The sequence below is a fragment of the Sardina pilchardus genome, chromosome 10 (assembly GCF_963854185.1).
Source record: "Sardina pilchardus chromosome 10, fSarPil1.1, whole genome shotgun sequence".
Classification (NCBI taxonomy): Eukaryota; Metazoa; Chordata; class Actinopteri; order Clupeiformes; family Clupeidae; genus Sardina; species Sardina pilchardus.
The window spans coordinates 9643537-9665837 of NC_085003.1; the positions used below are offsets into that span (position 1 = coordinate 9643537).

The 22301-nt window shown below is 42.7% G+C and overlaps 3 protein-coding genes across 4 annotated transcripts; 1 reads left to right on the forward strand and 2 right to left on the reverse strand.

Annotated features, from left to right (window-relative positions):
• Nucleotides 1–2427: 2427 nt before the first annotated feature.
• LOC134093653 (troponin T, fast skeletal muscle isoforms-like) lies at nt 2428–11207 on the forward strand. Of its 2 annotated transcripts, XM_062546830.1 has the most exons (13): nt 2428–2525; nt 2775–2811; nt 3008–3021; nt 4911–5138; nt 6931–6949; nt 7160–7205; nt 7425–7541; nt 7746–7823; nt 8170–8283; nt 8542–8651; nt 9027–9117; nt 9443–9483; nt 10950–11207. In XM_062546830.1, the coding sequence occupies exons 2-13, from the start codon at nt 2795–2797 to the stop codon at nt 10978–10980; spliced, it is 906 nt and encodes a 301-aa protein (XP_062402814.1). In that variant the 5' UTR covers nt 2428–2525; nt 2775–2794; the 3' UTR covers nt 10981–11207. The 2 variants fall into 2 exon arrangements, with proteins under 2 accessions (XP_062402814.1, XP_062402815.1); XM_062546831.1 differs by lacking the exons at nt 2428–2525; nt 4911–5138 and having other exon boundaries at nt 2703–2811.
• Nucleotides 11208–12948: 1741 nt separating this feature from the next.
• On the reverse strand, nt 12949–14838 carry LOC134093654 (myoblast determination protein 1 homolog). Its single transcript, XM_062546832.1, has 3 exons — nt 14175–14838; nt 13857–13932; nt 12949–13731 (listed from the first exon to the last, which is right to left on the reverse strand). The coding sequence occupies exons 1-3, from the start codon at nt 14679–14681 to the stop codon at nt 13499–13501; spliced, it is 816 nt and encodes a 271-aa protein (XP_062402816.1). The 5' UTR covers nt 14682–14838; the 3' UTR covers nt 12949–13498.
• A 1244-nt stretch (nt 14839–16082) lies between these two features.
• Nucleotides 16083–19476, reverse strand: zgc:172145 (Ferritin light chain, oocyte isoform-like). The gene is made up of 3 exons (XM_062548189.1): nt 19083–19476; nt 18374–18520; nt 16083–17129 (listed from the first exon to the last, which is right to left on the reverse strand). Exons 1-3 carry the CDS (start codon nt 19248–19250, stop codon nt 16833–16835), a joined length of 612 nt encoding a protein of 203 aa, XP_062404173.1. The 5' UTR covers nt 19251–19476; the 3' UTR covers nt 16083–16832.
• Nucleotides 19477–22301: the final 2825 nt, after the last annotated feature.

Sequence of the window (22301 nt, forward strand, 5' to 3'; positions counted from 1 at the left end):
TTTTAATATGAACTTTTACATTTTGACATAGATGCACCTAATGCACCCTAATAATAACTTGTCAAGGTGTACAGTCTCCTCTCAATCCTTATAGTAATGTCATAAGGCAGAGAGGTGTGTATATAAGGAGAGTCTATAACTATTCATCTGTCCATTCTCTCCTCCAGACTAAAAAGTTTATGATGCATTTTGATGCTGTGATGCATTTTTTCATATTCAATTGGAAACGTATGAGACCTGATGCTAATCTTTCCTTGAATTTCCCCTTGGGAATCAATAAAGTATCTATATATCTATCTGTCTATCTATCTATCTATCTATCTATCTATCTATCTATCTATCTATCTATCTAACCATCAGGGATGCTCTGTTATTAAACTGTGGTCACGGGAGAGCTTGAGGGAATGTGTGACAGGGTGGGGTGCATGTGTGAATGTGCTGATAAGCAGGCAAGACTTTGAATGCTTGTTTAAGCATCCTGTGACTGTGTCCACTCTTTGAGTACGGGTTTATGTGTGAATCTGTACTATGTGTGAGAGTGGGTGTGCATCTGTCTGCGTGCGTGCGTACGGGTGTGTGTGCGTGCGTATGAGCGTGCGTGCGTGTCAGCGCGTGTGTATGCGTGCGTGCGTGCGTGCGTGCGTGCGTGCGTGCATGCATGCCTGTGCTTATACATGAGGATCTGTGCCCATATGTGTGTGTGTGTGTGTGTGTGTGTGTGTGTGTGTGTGTGTGTGTGTGTGTGTGTGTGTGTGTGTGTGTGTGTGTGTGTGTGTGTGTGTGTGTGTGGCAGAGTACGTTAGTCTATTTGTGTGTGATGGTGTGTGTTGCACACAGACAGGTGCCCGGGTAGGCAGTGCGTATAAATTATTCTGGCATTGTAATGGCCGCGGCTCTCGGTGTTGATTGCTTCAGCTGTGCCGACGACTTGCTCTGGGCGTGCTAAAGTCACTGATGATGGCTGCGCGGATGCTGGCCTGCGAGTCTCCCCAAAGCTATGCTCCGGAATCAGGTCCAGGGGATGTGTAAATCGCCCTCCAAAGCCCCCATCCATTAGCCCTGAGCTGTTCTTATGCTGTGAGTGACAGTGGTGGTTTGGGGGAGGCCATAGCCATGCCTTCCTAGTCACACCTACACCAGAGGTGTGGGATAGGGGCTTGGGTCTTCCCAAAGGGGCCTCAAACAGGTGCAGCATTTAGCTATCTCTGTGCATAAACAAGAGCGGAAAATGCAACCGAGGTCAGCAGGTCAAAGTTATAGCACTGGTCTAGGGGGTCAAACAAGTCACATCACAGGAAGTAGAGCCGAAGTTGAAGCAGATTGCTGTGCTGGAACACTCCTATGGCTGTTGTGTAGTGTTTTGTGTTGCTGTGAGTTGGGAGTCAATACGTTGTGATAACAGAACACACCTTTAACAATTAGCAATTAGTTGTGGAAATCAGACATTCAGAGAACCAGTCAGTCAGTGTGAATAAATTGTGCTATATTCTACACTCTTGATTGTGTAGTTTTTGTACCCTTACCCAACAAGGGGTCCCATCCACCTTAAACATCACGTGTGGCACAACTCTCATGTGCATGCATCCTTTGATTTGGACAAGAACTGTCCACAATGAGCCTGTGTGAGCAGTGCCCACATAAGGAAGGGAAGTGTGAAATATGGATACTATTCTCAGAGAATGCACCTATACTAAGCTGGGAGCAGGAAACAGGATCCTGGACCGTAGCCCGCAGTCATTTGCAGCTGTCTGTATTGGAAAACCTTCTGACCTGCGAGACCTCCACCATCTGCATACATAGACCTCCACCATAAACATATCAAGTCACAGTAGTAAAAGTCAAGTGTAAAGGTGTTGCCCTCAACATCAGTATAGTTGTGGTGTACGATAATGCAATACGAGTTGATATTCAGTGCAGTGTAAAAATGTAGAAATCGTGTAGAAAGTCATGTAGAAATGTCGGCCATTTTGGACTTTGCATTATTTAATGGCGCCAGAATTCAAGCGTACTGTAATGTTGTCTGTGGGATTACTGAGCCTGGCAGGTGCCAAAAATAAGTTCTTCGATATCCAGCTCAGACAGAACTAATTACCCTAGCAGAGATTGGGCAGAGAAGCCCCGAACCTGAGCTTTGGCCTTTCATCTGACCTCTGGTCTGCAGTGGGCCCCATCCCCCAGTAGGCGCTCAGTCCAGGTTTGAAAAAAGAACATTGTCATAAATCTAAGCAAGGGTGTCTTCTCAGCTATCATCAAATGACCAGGCTCCAGGGTGGTTAGAGTTTCACGGCATTTCTCTGTAGCAGGTCGTGACCACAATTGAACCAAGTCCCAAAGCATTGAGTGAGCTTCAGAGGAGCTCTTAATCAGCTAACAGCTTATGAATCATCTATAGAGTTCAAGAACAAGCAACTTGAGGTCAGCAGGCACTTTGAGGGAGTATCTCAGAAGGAGCTTCACAGTCACTGCTTCAAACATAACAAGAAGCCACAACCACAAGCACAATACACATACTGTACACCACAAAGGTACGCTGTGTAGTAGCCTTCATCTTCACAATTTTTGTCTAATTTTCTCTCCTCTTGAAGGAAAACAGGCATAGATTTATAGTTTGAGAGCGCATAGAGAGCTCATAAATAGGGGGGGAGGGGGCGTTTCGAGGTCAGTAGCGCCACCCCAAGGTATAAATAAAGCCCTCTCTTCCACCTTCTCTGGGTAGTCCTGTCCACATCTTCACAGCTGAGGTGCCTCTGCTTTCTTTCTCTGCCTCTGCTCAGGTACAAAGTCCACTGCAACTATGGCTGACGAGGAAGTGTAAGTATCTGTCATCTCTCGCTGCACAATGTGCCACGCCCATGCCTGATGTTGAATGCATTAAGTATTTCATTTGGAATGTATCAGGATTTTAGACAAGATGCTGGTAGTTTATAGTGTGTCTGTTTGCATAAAGATAATTGATAGAGTAAATGCATTCTTGAGCTAATTTCTATTTTCTATCTTCATTTTGCAGTGATCAGGTTGAGGGTAAGCACATTTATATTCAATATTGATGGCTTTATGTGTGTGTCTTTATTGATGCTGGACTATGTGAGAAATTCTTGTGCCAGGGGAGAGAGATATCAGGAAAGAGGTTTTGTGTAGAGAAGACGAATGAAAGCGTTTTACCATTGCAGTATTTCAGCATTTTTTTTAAATAATTTTTATCTATTTATTATAGTTTTATTTTTGACGTAAATACCTAAATATATAAGTGATAGATTTTAGGCTCTCTCCTTCAACACAAAAATAATGTGTTATTGCTTAAAACAATTTAAAGGCATTCTACATAATGTTATGGTGTCTATTAAAAAAAAAGGGAACCAGTTGCTCTCTGCTCAGAGAGGACTGTAACTCAAGGTCCCTCTCCTAAACGGTTTGAGGCTTGCCGGTACAGACCGTTCGTCTCTAGGCCTGTGATATTGACCTGAAAAGGGGCTGCTTCCCTTGTCAGCTGTGAGTCATTACTCTCCTCTCAGATAAATCTAGATCACATTAATTACAGAATGAAACCTAAAACCCACTGTCAAGCGGGCACTTTTATAGCATGTTATAGGGCCATGGGACCCGGGCCATGGCGTCAAATATGGAGGATCAGGTTGTGTCGACTCACACATTCCCCATATTTCTCCCTATCTGTCCTGTCAGGTTCTTAGTGTGAATGATAATGATTCTGTTTTCTTTCCTTTTTGGTTGAAACCACAGGGGAAGAAGGTAAACATGTGACTAAACGTAGTGGAAGGTCTCCTTTACATACTAATGCGGTGTTGTGAACTCATTACATGTTGTGCGATCCTGTCATCTTACTGTGATGTGAATAACCTGTAATACTGTAACTTAAGTATACTTCTGATTTATTAAGTGTATAGGGTACAAAGTGTAGTGTATGTATTTAGGAAAGTCGGTAGAAGATACAAATCTGAAGAGCTCAGGGGATAAACATAGACACTCTCTGTGCAGTGACAGAGATTCTTCAGTTTAGCAACACCACCTGATCTGTGACCATCCATAATCTAAGACATGTTTATTGCACAGCCAAGAGGCCGTATTTTATCACCACGTGTAGGTGGAACCCAGATTTTTTTTTCCTTTTTTATTTATAACTTTTTTCTTGTGAATTTTCATTGATAGAAGCGATTGGCAAGGGTGGTGTCATTTACAAAAAGTTGAAGAATACAAAAACATATATTTTAAAATGCATTATTTGTTAGAAATGTGCTAGAAATATAGAAATCTATTTTTAGAGAAGCTGTCACAGAATGTAACCTCATACAGGTCTGGCAGGTCTTGCAGAGCTGTACAGCAAATGTAGTGATTTAGACTCAGTGAAAGAGCCAAATGTATCTTGATGTAAGAGAAAACCGTGGGGATATTCTTGCCAACTCCCATTAGCATACCAGTCAAGCCATTTGGTGCAACATTCTTGCTGGTATGTAGGTGTGTCATGCAAAGTCATCACACTTTGGTTAAGAATATTCAAATTTCCCTTTCACATTTAAACTTTAACTTTAACTTTCCACCTTAATCTTTGAATCTTTGAAATGTCATGCTTCTCCATGCTGAACATGCTCACTAGCTCCCTCTGCTGGTCACACCCAAGAGGTGTCAGCTTGGCTCCATCACATCATCATAACCCATCGATTTGTCTCTCTTTCCATCTCTCCTTCTCTACCTGTTCAACAATACCTCACCCTCTTCACTGCTTTTTGCTCTCTGCACCCTTATTTTGCTGCGCCAACCTCATATATTCAACAATAACCATCAACATCAACCTTCATCGTCATCACCACCATCCTCATCGCCATCGTCGTTGCCACCCCGATCATCTTCATCATCAAACTAACTCTGGGGTTGGGGTCTTGCTGCATGCTGCATAGTGGTGGAAGTAGAGGTGGCTCCCGAGGCTGCCCCAGAGGCCGAGGCCGAGGCGGCACCAGAACCTGAGCCCGAGCCCGAGGCAGAGCCCGAGCCTGAACCCGAGCCCGAGCCCGAGGCAGCCCCCGAGCCAGAACCGGAACCCGAGCCGGAGCCCGAGCCGGAACCCGTGGCTGAGCCTGAGCCCGAGCCCGAGCCCGAGCCCGAGCCCGAGGCCGAGGCAGAGGAAGGTATGTGGCATGTAGTATTCTTTCATCCTGAGCCGTAGTCCACCGCAGCAGTGCGCTCCACTCGCCCCCCCTTTTCAATGCCAGACAGGGCCGGCTCCATCACTAAAGCCGCCCGCCCAAATAGTCACCCACCCACCCACCCACCTCTCCTCCCTCCCTCCCTCCCCACGCCCTAGGCACTGTGTTTACAGGGGGGCACTAGGGTGCCACTATCCTCCTTGTGTCTGGCCACCATGAGTAAAGCTTCCTGAGTGTATGTATGCGCGCGCATGAGTGACATGGGTCAGTGAGCTGTGAGTTCTAAGCTGTCAACACTTACACATGCACCTTCCCCTTCCCTGCTCCTAATGATGTAGCCTTAGCTGCTTTGCCTTTAACTCTAAAGCATCTCAAGTACTCTTCAAATTTGCCTTCCGAATATGATGTAAGAGAACTGTTCTTCTGGCTTTGCTTAATTTTGATAGCCAAAGTTTTCTCTGTGCTTACCTAATAGTTACCTGCTTACTGTACCTTTAAGGTGTCTAAACAGGCTGTTCAAACAATGGGCTATCTCTCCTCTCTCTATCATATTGTCTAACCCCTTAAATATGTGAACCACAACCAGAACAGACGTCATTCCATCACATTGGATCCATGCTTCTTAACCAACCACCGAGCTTAATAAGCTTAGCTTGCCAATGCACTGCTCCCTATACTGTCTGCTTCACATGGTGGACTGGACACATGCCTGTAAACCCAGCCACTGTTTGCTTGTCATTTGCCAGTCATGTGTGGCCAGATTCTTGGTTGCTGACACATGAATGGATGGTTCACGTGTTTCCATCATGCTCCCATCCACAATTTTATTGTCATGACAGATTCACACACTCTGTGTGGTCTGACTTTAAGACTCCAGACTTAAAGTATTGTCTTCGTTCCCTGTTTATTTTCCCAGAGATACCTGATATTATGTTATCAGTGGGCTAAAAAATGTATCTTAATCTTTAATCGTTTTGGCTTCTTCCACATACAGGTGGAATGAGTACATGTATACTTTTGATTCTGCAGCAATTCTATCAATTTTATCACGTATTGTAAGGGGAAGGCGATGAATCCCTCAGTACTGTCCTTCCTCATTAGTGTTCAACATCTTCCACAACTTTGTCAGTCTATGACAGAAGTATAAATCTTACATAATATCCAACATGTCTGGCAGACAAAGGAGCACTGCATAATAAGGTGACTGGTTCAGGATCTAAACCAAATTAGACCAAATACCAATTTGTTAACTGGACTAAAGAGGTGAGAGAATACTATATGCTAACATATTTAACTAATATAATGAAATACCTTACTGTCTCCCCTAAACTGGCTTTAGCATGGCGTGTGGTACTCACACACTCACATACAGAGGAAGGTGGAAAGAATTAGTCCAGAATATTCTAGAATCAAGGGTGTGGGGATTAAATATGGAGTTGGCCAATTTGAGTTCTGAGTTAAATTGTGTCCAAAGTACAGTTTAGGAATTCATACAAATGTGAAAAGAATGTGTATTTAACATTTAACATCATATAATATCTTACCTACTTGTCATTCTTGTAGAGTTTTGTCTTCCTTTTTCATGCTGAATTAATTTAATCTGTCTGCATCTGAAAAACCAACAAAACTAAACAGCAGCGTTTTTTCTTTTTTTTTTTACCTGTCCATTATACGTTAAAAGATAATACACTAATTTAACCTCTACCAGTTTAGTCAGTTTCTGCTAAATGTCTAAGCCTGTCACATATGCTTTTCCCTCCTTAATGCAAAACAGAAGAGAAGCCAAAGTTCAAGTAAGTCATGAATTGCCCACCACCCATAATCTTCCATTCAGTCTTATGTTTATTGATATCAATTTATGCTGAATTTGGTTTCTTGTCAATGGCTGAATGAATGAATAAATGAATGAATGAGTGCATGCATTAATGAATGAATGAATGAATGAAATGTAATTATGTGTGAGTAAGCTGGACTTAACAGAGGGAGTTGTTTTTTCACAACAGGCCTACGGCTCCCAGGATCCCCGATGGCGAGAAAGTGGACTTTGATGTAAGAAGCCAACACACACACACACACACACACACACACACACACACACACACACACACACAGATTAAACGCATGCACGCATCAGAAACATCTATACACACACACACACACACACACACACACACACACACACACACACACACACACACACACACACTGGCACAAAGCCACACCTTAAGACATACACTTACCAAAGGCTTCACATTCCTTGGCTAACAGGACATCCAGAAGAAGCGTCAGAACAAGGACCTGATGGAGCTGCAGGGCTTGATCGACGCTCACTTCGAGCTGAGGAAGAAGGAGGAGGAGGAGCTCATCGCCCTCAAGGAGAGAATTGTGAGTGAGGCCACCTGGGAGAGCCATGACAAACCACACAGATGGGAATGTTAACTTATCAGATTCTCTTTCAGTGTCCAGTTTGGGTCAGAGCTGATGTCTTAGCTGGCATGATGGTCTGACCCATCTCTCTCTCTTTCTCTCTCTCTCTCTCTCTCACACACACACACACACACACACACACACACACACACACACTTACAGGAGAAGCGCAGAGCTGAGAGGGCAGAGCAGCAGAGGATCCAGGCTGAGAAGGAGAAGGAGCGCCAGGCTAGACGTGAGGTGTGTGTCTCTTGCCCATCCACACACACACACACACTCAAACATCATGTTCCGTCACCAGTCTACTTGTCTGTCTGACTGATTCTTGGCTGTCTGTCTGTCTATCTATCTATCTATCTATCTCTCTGCCTGTCACCATGTCACCTGTCTCTCATCCTCTCCTCTCTCTCTCTCTCTCTCTCTCTCTCTCTCTCTCTCTCTCTCTCTAGCTCTTTGTTTAGCTCTCTCTCTCTCTCTCTCATTCCTCTGTGTCCTGCCAATTTGTCTGTCCATATTTGTCCACCTGTCTGTCCTGCCTCACTTGCCCTGACTCTGTTGTGCTGCGCTGTGCTGACTCCACCCACAGGAAGAGAAGCAGAGGAAGGCTGAGGCAGATGCCAAGAAGAAGGCCGATGAGGAGGACAAGAAGAAGTCTGCTCTGTCGAGCTTGGGTGGCGGCTACAGCAGCCACTTGCAGAAGGTGAGTCTATTTTCCCCATTTCGTATAGATCTCAAATAGGACTTCATGGATTAGCGGGGTATTGGGGTTAATGGGGTTCATGTATGAGTGGGTGTAGCAGCCCAGAGGTGTGTGTGTGCTCACGCGCGCGCGCGCGTGTGTGTGTGTGTGTGTGTGTGTGTGTGTGTGTGTGTGTGTGTGTGTGTGTGTGTGTGTGTGTGTGTGTGTGTGTGTGTGTGACTGGATTAATCAATCATACATTGTGTATTCCCAACAAAGGCCGACCAGAAGAGAGGCAAGAAACAGACAGAGAGAGAAAAGAAGAAGAAGATCCTGGCTGATAGACGCAAGCCTCTCAATATTGACCATCTCAACGAGGACAAACTCAAGTGAGTCTTAAACTGAGCCGACACACTGATAACCATCTACCTGGACAGGTGTGGGTTTATATTCAAGTGACCAGATGTCCAAGATTAAAACTGGGATCATAATCCCAAAAGTGTGGGGACATTTTCAGTTTGACTATCAATCGAATGATCGAAATACATACAAGTTTTATCTTCAAAAAAATGGGGACACAGGTAGTTTTTCTGTATTTTCCCCCTGGGGATAAGCAGTCAAAAACGGGGACTGTCCCCTGACACCGGGGGATGTCTGGTCACCTGTAGCACCCTAGTCTAGTGGACGACAGAGAGGACATCTGAGGTACATGCTGTTCCTGTATCTGGTGCTCATGGGTTGTGTGTGCTGTTCCTCTACTCCAGGGAGAAGATCAAGGAGTTCTACGACTGGCTGAAATCGCTGGAGGGTGAGAAGTTCGATCACTTGGAGAAGCTGAAGAGACAGAAGTATGATGTGAGTACATCCTCTGTGACACACCTCTGTTCCTCAACGTGCATTTAAAATCCAACAAATCCACATGACTCCTCAATCCAGGAAGTTCATCCCCCATCACAAGGCTGCAGTCAACAACTTCACTATTGACTCCAATGTGTTAATGAGGTTCATCTCAGAGTTCACAAGTCAAAGGGTGCCCCAAACATTTACACGTATGACGAGTAACTGGATGGTACTAAGATCCTTGTATTACATTCGGTTGCAGATAGTTCATTTTCATGATAGCTCGTATAGTTTGCCACACTCTGTGAGATTAACCCAGCTTTGCTTCATTCTTCTCCAGGTCACAACACTCCGCAAGAGAGTGGAGGAGCTCAGCAAATTGTAAGTATCCCTAGTCAAACATTTCCTCCGTAGGGCATTATAGCCCTGCTATGCATGGCCTGTTTGTGCCTGTGGCCTGGAGTCATTGTGGATGGGATAGCCGAGCCGGAATACCAGACGTCAGAGAGCAACAGGTGACTGAGGTACAAAACATCACATTTCTGCCCACTGGCCCTTTATACTTTAATTTTATGATCTTGCTGATGTCTTAAGGCAGAATTCTTGTTGCCAATGATAAGTGTTGACATTTTAATGCAAAAATATGGTTTAGAGAAACTGGACCAATTGGACCACCAATGGAAAACAGATTTCTTTCTTATTATCCAACAGTTAGGTCTGGTCAAACAATTGATTTTTGATTGGATGCAGGGCATTCCATGAGTCGTGATGAGTGGTAGTATCTAGGGACATACCCACTCGGACACTTCTCCAATAGCAATCACATTGAATTGCCCGAGGCAAAAGGCAAACTCAATCAAAGTGAGAGAGCAGTCATTTTACAATGTCACATTTAGCAGTTATTGATTTGAGTTATTGACTTATAATCACAACCATGATTTAAAAAAATGTAGTTAATGGAGTTGTATGAATTTTCAGATTACCATGCAACATAAGGACAACCAAGTATGCAAATTCCTCTGTACATATAACCTCTCTCACTCAATTTGTCATGACAAACAGTCTGGCAACAGTTAGACCCCAAGTCTATTAATTGGAACTATTTTTTTACTCGTGACCTTGGCATTGGTAAGGGATACACCCACAGCTGTGATTTCCTGTGGCAGAACCTCAGCCATGGGTATATCCCCGGCCAACCCCACTGTCACTCATATTGCTGAAGCAGATAGCTGTAAAGCGTATCGTTGACTAGTATCTAGTGTTCATGTTGTAAATCACAAAATTGCACACACATGGGTATCTACATGAGCCGTTGGCCTTCAGGGGCCTCCTCTTCTGAGACGCCACAGCTGGTAATGGCAGTAAGCAGGTAAGATTTGCCTGCTGGTTGTTCCACAGCGTGTTGGTGTGCTGTTTTCCCGGCTCATTTCTCTGTCCAGTAATGGTAAGTGTAGTCAGTAGAAATACAATTTGCCTGCTGTTTTACTTTTTAACCTCGTTTCTCTCTCCCTACATGTAACATCACTCCAGTTACAACACAACAAACTATACATTTCTCCTGAATGGTTGTCTACTGTATGAGTTCTCTATAAGCCTGAATCAGTCAGCTTGCATACTGTTTCTATTAGAGGAAGATGATCATCACTGCCTGGTGTTCCACAGCATGTGTGTAACTGTAGTGAGTTGTAAGATGAATGTTTATGTCCACATATGTTTGTGACATTCCACAGTATAGGCCAGGGAGACTATACAAAACGACACAGAGCGTGTAAAGGTCGTTGCGTTACCCCAGGACAGTCCATGGCTGACCTGTTGTCTCTCTGTCTCTGTCTCTTGTCGCATTACAGCAGCAAAAAGGGAGCCCGCCTCAGGAAGTAGACGGCAGCAGCCACGCCAGGATCCTCCGCCGCCGCCGCCACATCTTCTCCTACCACAGCTTGATGCACGGAAAAGAAATGTCATACCTTGCAATGTCCCCTCTTTCTCTTTGTGCTGTCCTGCAACGTGTCCCACAGGTTGCGGTCAAAGAGAAACACATCCTCCAAGGCTACTTTCCCATAGGCAGTTCTGAAGCATTTTTCGTGTAAATAAAGTGTCACACTCCATCTTTGTCTGTAGATCTCTAATTATTCTAAATAAATAAAAGTATTTGATACTCTTCCATGTTCATGCTTTACATATAAGCTGGGTCTTTTCTCAAGAATGGAAAATTGTTATAGACAATGAGAACACATACAGGAGGTGGGAGGGTTCACTTAGTTATCTTTCATGATTTTGGGCCACTATTATGAAATATGAACGTTTAATGTACATTTGAACTTTTAATGTACATTTCTCTCTCTTTCTCTGTCTGTGTGTGTGTGAGAGAGAGATTTTTTATTTTAAAAAACATACTTTATTCCAGTTTCAAAACAGGACAATCAATCAATCACTGCTGTTAGAGATAAAAATAGATAAATAAAACAAAATCAAAGAAAATTATAAAAGATGGCTAAAATGTAGTTCACTCTCAAACACAATGCATATTGCATTTTTGGTACACCACACATCCTCAAAGGTTTCCAGATTTTGCATCAACATATAAAAATGGAAGTCAACCAAAACGTTTGATGTACATTTCTCTCTCTCTCTCCCCTTCTCTCTTTCTCTCTCTCTGTGTGAGAGAGAGCAAGAGAGAGAGAGAAACTTAGAGAAAGAGAAAGAGAGAGAGCAACTTTGTTGTGTAGTATTCCTATGATTACACATGATGGCGCCATACTCTGGACATTGGAGTTTGGCGTAAACGAGTAGAGCCCCATGCACTTCAAAAAAGTGGAAGCCCGTTGCTTACAAAAAACCTGTGGTGTTTGACATGTTCATCCTAAACTTAAGCGATTTGTATGGGATGAAATGTTTATCAGAATTATATGTCGTCATGACTTAGTAGTCGAAATCAGAGTCCGAAGAGTCTCTCTTTAATTGTTTTTGTTTATTGTCCATAATCTACATAATTGAAATACTAGCCTATCTAGGATCATTGAGGAAAGATTCTTGAAGCAGAAAATCCACACTCGTGCATGTACAAGTAATCCGTGAGGTAAATTCATAATCTACCAAGATGTTCATAATGAGCGAGGGAAGTCTGTGTAGTTAATTAAATTTTAAAAAGCTATATTTGAATTACAATAATTCATGAGGTGTCCAATGTAATAGATTGCAGAAACATTAAAGCAATTCAGAATGTTTAACTGATCTTCTACATATCTGCAATATGACACTTCAACTCTTGAACGAACCAGATAACCTCTTAAAGCTATTTCACTAGGCCTATCAAATAATAGGCTACAGATAGATCCAAGCTTGGCAAAGCGGTAAAAACTACATATAAAATATGATTAATTATAGCAATACTGAATATAGCTTTCATAATTGCTCAGTGTGCTATCCTATTTCATTAAATGTGTCAGGATAAATTTGTGGCAATGGTTAACAGATACATTTGAAAAGTAGGCTAAGGCAAAATTAGAATATAGCCTATGTTTATTATAATCCATGGCCTATCTATTGTTAGCAGATGGCTATGCCTTTTCTTGACAAAATTGTGTATATTTTTAGGCGGGGTGGATTTGGTCATTAGAATACTGTGTTCACTCTGGACACTCTCTGTTCAATTCACTCTCCCTTTCTTTGTCGTTGTTATTTAAGGTTTTAAAATAAAATTCTTTAAATTAATATGGCTCAGTGGAGTAATCATGTAGTACGCACTACCTCGAGTAGGCCACCATAACGTGAAATAGTTAGTTATTCTTGCATGAAGCAGAATGAATATGTCAGCTAAAATCAAACAGATTTTCACAAAAGAAATGCTACTTTATAAATAATTTTATTTTAATAATTCAGTCGACATCCATTCACTCATTGTAAGATGTATAAATATAAAGTATAACAATCTGACACAAATAACTAAGCTTCCCAAACAGGCAACAATTAAATATGCTAGTTTTGTTTGTTTGATGCTTTTTAACAATTCTTATTTACACATATACAAAACTGGTCCTCTAAATTCATCATAGCCTATATTCAAAATGGCTATTTTCTCATGAAAAAAATCAGGAAAGAAAATATATATTCATATAAACTGGTGAAGGAAAATATGTACAAAAACAGTTTTATATTAATGGTCACATTGAAATTCTTTGAAATGCCTTTAAGAAACTGCAATTCCCTCCAGTCGCTTGAACACCATCACCGTCTCTTACAGAAGAAACAAAGAATGCGTTCGTTTCCTTCATACACAGCTTTAGAGCTAAAGGCTACAGTCCGTTTGTCCTCCTCATGGTCGCGATAATTTCAGAAATGTGCAGTTCATTCCACTGCGTTTGTCTTCGCAACTGTGGTGAAGTTCTTCACCAGATCTTCAAAGATTCTGGTAGATGGCGTCCTGGGGTGGCCGTCCGCAGGTAGTGGGAGACGGCACAGACACTCCCGTCTCGCTGAGGATAGATCCTTCCTGGGAAGAGCAGGGACTGCCCTCGGATCCGTCCTGGACCGACTGCACGGGACATGCGGGTGTCTCTGTCGAGATCCTCTCCACAATGCTGGACAAGCAGTCAAGACTGGACACCACGGAATTCTTACTGTTTCGGTTATCTGTGGTGGGAGAGAGTGGGAGAGAAAAACATGAGCTATAGTTGCTTGTTGAAGTAAAGTAGAATTGTGAATGCGTAAAAATATGCAGTTAATTCTGGATACGTGAAAGGATGCTCCAAACCTACCATTGTGAGTTTCTGCAAAGTAAGAGCTGTCATAGTTTCTCCTCCGAGAAGTGCATGTGGGACCACTGAAATCCATCTGTAGATTTTTAAAAATGAGAAAATTGTCAACAACGTAGTTTATCAGTGATCAGACACAGGATGTATTAATTTCAAAATTCTGAACATATTTAAACTTTTACTGTGTCTATTACTAAGCCATTCAATCGGTGTCATTCATGTAAGCTACTTCAAATAACTGCTATTAAATGTATATGTATATTTTGAAATACGCAAAATCCCTCAACTGGCATGTTGTGTGGTGTTTGTTCGTTTATTTACCATTCCATCAGAGCAGTTGGATCTGGGACTGGATGCGTCCGAGTCGCCGTTATAGTGCTCCAGCACGGGATAGTAATTTTCATCCTGACCCCTTAGAAGAGACTGGAGAGATTCGATGTAGCTGATGGCATTTCTGAGAATCTCCACTTTCGGAAGCCTTTGGTTAGGATTGGTAGAAGTGCACCTCTTCAGTGTCTCGAACGCGTCGTTTACTTTGCTGAGGCGTCTCCTCTCACGCATGGTGGCCGCCTTTCTGCGATCGGCGTTAGTGGTTTTCCTTTTGCAGGCTTTACAAGCCCACAGCAAGCACCTGCCCGCCTGGTGATGTCCGCTTGGCGCCCGTACGTGCTCGTCCTCGATGTGATGGTCGTCTCCCTTAAGCAAACCCACATGAACCAGCCTTGGGTCCAGGTCCTCGAAAAAATGCATGTCATTGGTATTGAAACACGGGTCATCATAAAAGTCATCTGCAGACGCTATGGGGAAGGATATATCCGACAACTCCATCTCTGTGCCACAAGTTAGAATGATTCTGTTACGCACAAGTTTGATTTGATAGCTATCACAACACAAGGTACGTTTGGCCCAATTGTTCAGTTGAATAATCTATAAATTGCTAAGCATTGGTGAACAATTGTCTTGTTCTACTCTGGCCGTTCGTACCCTTGTGGTACCTGTTGCTGATGAGAGCGCTCGAGAGGTTTTTATGCTACATGCCAAAAATTGTGGGCGTGGTCCCTCGCTATGCTGTCCAATGGAAATGTGCGCCGTAGCGTGGGCGTGGGGGAGAAAATCACAGCGGTAATATCCACCCCTTGTCTCTAATGGTCTATAATCACCGTAACTCAAATATTCTACCCTAATAACTGAATCAATAGGCCTACATTAACAATATTCAGTGTTCAACTTATTTATGACCACTGTTACACTGAGTCAGCGCAATCTGAATATGGCTCTGTGCAAACAATTCGTTTTTTACAAAGTACCACATAACTTTACATCACAGATTAGCACAATCTAAAAAACTGTTTTAAAAAAACCGAAATGTCCTTATCTTTCCGTAGCAGTTGATAAAAGTTGGTAAGTAGTTAACAAAATAAATTGTACAACCACGAATTGAATGGGCTGATTCAATCAAGCAGCCAAACCAAAATATCTCCCGGGTAGGCAATTTATCTAGGGCAAATAATGGCATGAGCGTATCAAAGGCTATACTTCAAGAGATTACTTGATGTCACTGAATATTACAGGTATGCTATTATGTGGATACGTCTTGTTAGGCTATAAGCCATTGCTGTAAAATTGTAATATGTGAAACAATAATTAAACTCACACGAGACGATATTCTAGCCTTTGATTAAGGATTGAATGTGCGATTGCTTTATATCACATTTTTTAACTGGGTTGAGTGGTAGGCTGTATAAATATACGATTAACCATAAAGACAGAATAACTTGAAACAAATGATGCCGCTTAATAAAATTCCTCTGAGGCCTAAATATCACAAATATCACTTTTTTCGTTGACAAAAATACATCTCCGCTGTGGTAGTGTCTGTATCGGCATTTATTCGTAACGGTTTTCCTTTGATCTTGGATGACATTTTTCCACATTTCCTCGCAGGCTGTGGCAACCATGAATATCATAATGGATTACTCTAATCCAGTGTTGCAGATTATAAACCTTTGACAATAGATGGCAGCAGTGAGTTTCTTGCACTTGTCTCCTGCCCAGCCTGAGACGGCAAATTCATCAAGTGGCATATAAGCCTACTCCATCGTTTGAAGCTTGCCTGACCTTAATGACCTCCTGATGTTATAAGTGTCACAATTAGCCTCCTATGCTTTCACTTTAGTCCTGCCACTGCATGCAAACTCATTCATCTTAATGAACAAGATAAAAACGCACTTCTGAATTGAAAACTTTATTTCAAAATGTTTTGTAACAGTCTTTCAAAACTCATCAAAATAGAGACAATACTGTGAAGGATCAACAACAGTAAACACAATAAAATGACAAGACAAAGGCCTTGCCACAACACTCTGTTACCCAAAGATCGTACACGTCAGTTTTTTTTTTTTTACATGTTCTCAAAAAACAGTGCATAGTACGCCCGTTCCCACTACTGGACCTATAGGACGATTTTTAGTCTCTACTTCTGTGACAGTATTTCTTACAGATGCATAATGTGTCAATGTGACTATGGATGTAAATACTGTGGTCTGACAATGTATGGCATGTCAAACAAATGGAGTGATGGCTGGTCTACAAATGTGTATGATCATATATTATTTTACTGAAAAATAATTTCAAAAGGGAAATATCTTTGGATCAACAAAGTTCAGGAGAAACTATTCACAAAGGCCATAGGAACAGTGTATTCACTAGGAGTGCAATTCCATACATTCTACTACTATTCCAAACGGGCCTGCCTTTCCCAAACAAATACTGACAGGTCAGCCCATATAAAAGTTCTCTACAAGACCTACTGTACAGGTCACAAAGCACTCTCTACCAAACACTTTACATCAAGCGGACACGTTACAGGTTAAACTTCCCTTGGCTGAACAGAGACACTAGAGAATGAGGCACAGAGGAGCAGGATCCAGATGGGGCCTAAACATGCACCCATCTGAGAGGAGCAGGAACCGAGGGAGCTCAAGCGTTGGAGGTCAGTTCTTCCTGGAGCTGGTCGATCAGGTATTCCCCGTAGCCGCCGGCTCCGTCGGCCGTACAGCCCATTCTCCGGGCGTTGGTCAAGAGGTCGCCGATCAGCTTGACCTTGGGGACGAGCGGAGTCAGGAAGCGGTGCTTGACCACGCTGGCGGAGTGAGGGTCGCCGTGTTCGCGGGCGAGCTGGGAGAGCTCCATCATGACGGCCATCTCCTCCTTCCACTGCGCCAGCATCAGCTCCAGGGCAGGGAGCAGACCGCACACTGCCTCACTACCGGGTCTCTGCCAAATGTGCATGCATGCGCACACACACACACACACACACACACACACACACACACACACACACACACACACACACACAATGGGCAAAAAGCCACAAGAGTTATCTTATGCTGACTAGGTCCAAAAGAGATTAAAAAAAAAAAAAAAAAAATGCCATAAGATAAAATTTGAAGTGAATCTTTTAATGGTTTGAAGTGTTTTTTTCTGTGTTTTCGGTTCTACTTTCAGTTCAATAAAACAACAAAAAAGGAGAAAAGGGATGTTTTTGGTCGGAAAGTCCATGTTTCGTGCAACACCTGTTTGACCTTTTTTTTGTCAAAGATCAAATTATTTCCTTATATCGGAAACCAACACAACCTAGAATATTATTAGACACTAAGACAATGACTAAAAGTAAGAAACTCTCTATTTGGGCTTAAAAAATGGTTGCACAATGGATAAATAGGAACATGTATAACCACACAATGTTTTGGCAGATCAATGGATAACAAGGTGTTCCAAATTGCTGCTGATGGACCCCAAGTTGTCCCAGTCCGGATTGATTATTCATGACTCGTAAAACCCAGCGCGAGAGAGGAACTGAGCCCCGCACACAGCCCCAGTGGCCGTGCCACGGCTTACATCTGGAACTACAATTAATGCAGTGTCCTTCCGCCATTCTGCCACCACATTAATCTCGCCAATTTTCCGGAACTCAGAGGAAACATATACCCCGACAGGCATTAGGACAGAGATCCCCTCAACCCCCAGGGGGTTTCCACCACCCCCCCCCCCCCACACACACACACACACACACCACCAACCCCCACCTCCTCGACTCAACTCTTCCCCTATACTCAAGTTCCCCATCTTTTCCCTTCTTTCATACTTTCTTTATTTAGTTTAAGTTGTTAATGAATCTCTTTCTTTTAATTTTCCCTAAAAGTCAGGAAGGAGATGACCATAGGTCCAATACTTTATCAATTATTTAAAAAAAAAGAAAAAACAGACTGTAGTTATCCAGTCTGTACCATTACTGATTTTCACACTTTTCCCAATTTATTTAAGCATATGTGTTGTAGTATGAAGTAGTTTCTTTTGTGAATTCTGAAGTCGTCAGCGGTCAAGGTTTAGATTCAATGTGTCCATTTCACATCCACGTGTTTCAATACATCTCCATATATCTCTGGGTAGGCTTGTGTGGTAGTACCATGCATGTGAGTATGTGATGGCTTAGCCATTGCTAGAAGGCCAGGCTTTACCTTGATGTCTTTGTTGCAGTACTGTCCTCCACGCTCATTCAGATACTGGAGCATGGCTTCTGCCTGTTCCTGCTCCCTCTCCGACTCCAGTTGGAAGAAGCTCGCAACTCTAGGAAGGGCCAAGTTATCCTGTTCAAATATCTTTCCCTGGAACAGAGATTGAGGTCACGGTTATGGCTTTAATCCACTTAACTGTGAATTTGCATTGTGGCAATTGAACGCACAAGTGGACACTCTAAAACTGTTCAATCATCGATCTCAGTACAGAATGTTTCTGTCCACTGTTTCATCATACAAAGTGGTGAGGAAATATCTTTTATATGAGGAATAAAATCTTTAATATGAGGAAACATGTTTGGCTGCTTTGGAGAAGCCTAAGCTTTGAGCTTGAATCTTGAATAAACAGTGTAAACTACTGAATAAAAAATGCAAAAGCAGATCATTTGATCTTTTTGCAATTGCATTTCTGATCTCTGACTTTCTGACTAATGTAGGTCTTACCTTTGCTTATTAACACAGTCAGTGACGTCACATATCAAGAGCGGTCTACTAAGTATGAACTGGTGTATGATTGCTACATAATAATCTCCATTTCTCCCCGTTAATCTTTATTTTTTATACATGCTATGCATACCCTACCCATAATTCGTTTCAATATAACGATGTAATAATCTAATACATCAAAATCAGTGTAACTGAAACCTCTTACCAGTGCTTGAAGTCTATAAGCGATTTCCATAATTAAGGTCGAAACGCCACAGAGACTCTCCTCCACGACTGCTGGGAGATTCTGCTTAACTTTACTACCGACAAATACACGGTGCATCTTACAGATCGGCAGGTTGGTTTTTAATCTTTTCCCACTGGGCTCCGACATGTTTATTTCGCGGCAGTGGCTACAATGTAACTCGCGGAAGAATTATTAAAGTTATCAAGTTGCACCAGCGCCTCTTGCGCTTTCAAATTTCTTCACATCCCGTATGACGTCGTACGGTAGCTGGTCAATTAAAGCATTTCATGCAAAGAAATACACCAGACTCGAATTGTTTACAGTCGGAGGTTGCTCGAGCACGACTAAATTTAGACGTAAGGACAGCGTCAAATCATTTCCCGTTCGACCTGTCAAGTTCATCCGGTGCATGCTAACCACGGCTCGCTGTTAAAGGGACTGACTGGTAGTTGGCTCTGGAATACGTTTGTCCCGTTAAATAGAAACGTGGGCTTGATCTTGTCCCTTTTAATATCAGACATGGGTTCAAAGTAGGCTACGCATCTATCAATCTATGACATCTTTAGATATTTTAGAACGGAATATTAACTACAACCAGGGATGGAAATTAGCACCAGCCACCAGCCAAATGCTGGTAAAATGTGAGAGTGGCTGGTAGATTTCAGACACAAAGTCATATTTTAACATTGAGTGGCTGGTTAATTTGACCAGAAATCTGCTATTGGCTGATACATTTTCACATTTTCAAATTTGAATTTCCACCCCTGACTACAACTTATGTAATGTCACACATTGCCACGCCTCTTTTAGTCTTTATACTATAAGTAGCCTAAGACAAACTCGTTTCAATTATTTATTCTTAACTACCAAAAACGTTTTGTCTGTAATAATTACAGGAAATGTTCCCAATGTGACCGCAGCTTGGTCATAAATGCCATTTTCCTCTGACTGACAGGGAACAGTGGCCTGCTTAGGGTAGTCAGGTCCCCCTCCCTCTGCTGCCTGAGTCCTGAGGATGGCTGACCTGTTGACTTGTCTGTGTAGACAGTTGTTGTCACCCAGCATGCTTTACCTCGCATTACGCCACAGTTAATCACCATCCCCACCACCAGATCCAGGAGCACATGAAAGGGGATTGGTGGAGCAGTCTACCGTGGCCCACCATTATTGATTGATGGGCCACTTGTACTGTGTGTCCCTCTATACATTATGATATGTTGATATGCCACTGTTCCACTTGTCTCGACACTCGAAGCCTTTGGGGATTAGTGCACCCCCATATGCCTCTCGTTCCATCCCCCCGGGGGGGGGGGGGGGGGGGGGGATCCTCTGCTGTTTGGGGGATGGCCCCATGCCACTGGAGGGGGATATCCCCAGAGGACCCGTTGGCACAGTGGGGAAGGAAGAGGAACACCCTGCTCCTGTCCAGCCTAAGGTCAACAGCACCAGCACCCTTGACATGACCTCTGAAGTCTGGAACAAGCACAAGTAAGCACCCTGGCTGGCCTTTAAGTGTTGCAAATTACAGGCACGCTCCATGAAACGCAAGAATCACCTTCTGTTGTTAATTTATATCAGACTGCAGTTAATACATCACTGATTGTGTTGCTATATCTATGCAAAGGTGTAGCACTTTCATTAATTAACTGTATGTTTCAAACATTTTACTAAGCATGGGAGTTTAGCTAAACCCTGAATAATTTTTATAAAATTCTGCTGTCTCTGTTTGAATATTAGAGTGACTGTGATCCAGGTAGTACTCTAATATTCAGGTAGTTTCACTGGCCTTATTTCACCCCCATGTACTCCTTTATTGGTCAAGATTAGTGTAGCTTAGCCTACACTTATACACGTATATGTGCAGCGCCAGACTTGCACCGGGGCCTTGCGCAACTACGCTACGCTACTGCCCATTCTCATTGTTATTTTAGAATGGAACTAATGAGGGCCTACTGCTTTATGGAGATTTATTTAGTTAAAAACATTAGAAATTACATAGAAATGGAGCAGTTGTGGTTCAAATAACTGCAATGTCCGTAAAATATTCGAGTCCAAGTGCCTATGGGGACCTGGACGTGAGTCCAACCTGTGGTCATTACCCGATCCCACCCCATCTCTCTCTCGCACTCACTTCTTGTCAGTCTTCACCATACTATCTGAATAAAAGCCAAACCCCTAGAAATACTGTATGCTTATGGTTTTGGTTATGGTACAGCTTCAGGCCGAAGCGACATACAAATAACAACAATACAATAGTTAATTTTAAAGCAACACTAAAGAGTAGCACTTATGCAGTCTGTACCATTAAAGCAACACTAAAGAGTAGCACTTTGCAGTCGGTACCACCAATACTAAAGAGTTTTTTGTACCTTAGAATAATAATAATCATTTTAGTGGTTCATCAACTCATAACAGGGTGAACGTCACTTCTGCGCTCACAACGCAGCCCTCTATCGGCTCTAACTGCACTAAGTTTACCAGATCAGGTAGCGGATTTGTAACTCAATGGAATGAGACATAAGAAACTACAAATCTGACTTGCTTCGATGTTGCATCGTATACTTTTGTAAAATTATGCAACATATTCCTCCTTGTCTGTGGACATCGTTATTTGCTGGATAAACAAATAGCATGCTTGCGACAGCGGAAAGTGCTTTAGTATTTCTTTAACAGTAAACAATTTAGAAGTAGAAAATAACTAAAAAATAAGTCAAATATAATGAGCAGCGTTTCATACTTTTTGCAAATGGCATAAAAATGGAATGAAACAATATTTTGATGGAAAGTGGAAAAAACGGCTTTTCCACCGATCTTTTTTCCACTGAAGTTAGAATATAAGCCAACTAGTGCCGGGCCAATTCTCTTCTAATACATCAATGTACCACATATGATGCTGTATTGGACACCATGCAAGTCAGTGGAAGAATGGCGCGTTCAAGATAACTCGAATCCGAGAGAATTCCGCACAACTCCTTTAACCCAGCGAAGGCTGCAGACCGACTCCCTCACCTCACACCTGCTCAGAGCCGTAAAGACGCTGGCTGGACCCGTGCGCCACCCCCACAATGACAGCCTTGTGTTTGGGACAGGCCCCTAGCCGCAGATTACATTACCAGCGGGGATTACAATGCTCTGGACACTGCCTATGGGACACCAGGCCTCTCTCTCTCTCTCTCTCTCTCTCTCTCTCTCTCTCTC

Excerpts from the sequence above, each read along its gene's own strand:
- LOC134093654 (XM_062546832.1), bottom strand. The coding sequence starts at position 14,681 with ATGGAGTTGTCGGATATATCCTTCCCCATAGCGTCTGCAGATGACTTT. Across the intron at positions 13,933-14,174 it reads CCAACTGCTCTGATGGAATG|ATGGATTTCAGTGGTCCCAC; the intron begins GTAAATAAACGA and ends AAAAATCTACAG. Across the intron at positions 13,732-13,856 it reads CTTTGCAGAAACTCACAATG|ATAACCGAAACAGTAAGAAT; the intron begins GTAGGTTTGGAG and ends CTCCCACCACAG.
- zgc:172145 (XM_062548189.1), bottom strand. The coding sequence starts at position 19,250 with ATGTCGGAGCCCAGTGGGAAAAGATTAAAAACCAACCTGCCGATCTGT. Across the intron at positions 18,521-19,082 it reads CTTATAGACTTCAAGCACTG|GGAAAGATATTTGAACAGGA; the intron begins GTAAGAGGTTTC and ends TCTCTGTTCCAG. Across the intron at positions 17,130-18,373 it reads ACTGCAACAAAGACATCAAG|AGACCCGGTAGTGAGGCAGT; the intron begins GTAAAGCCTGGC and ends CACATTTGGCAG.
- LOC134093653 (XM_062546830.1), top strand. Across the intron at positions 7,542-7,745 it reads TCGCCCTCAAGGAGAGAATT|GAGAAGCGCAGAGCTGAGAG; the intron begins GTGAGTGAGGCC and ends ACACACTTACAG. Across the intron at positions 8,652-9,026 it reads CTCAACGAGGACAAACTCAA|GGAGAAGATCAAGGAGTTCT; the intron begins GTGAGTCTTAAA and ends CCTCTACTCCAG.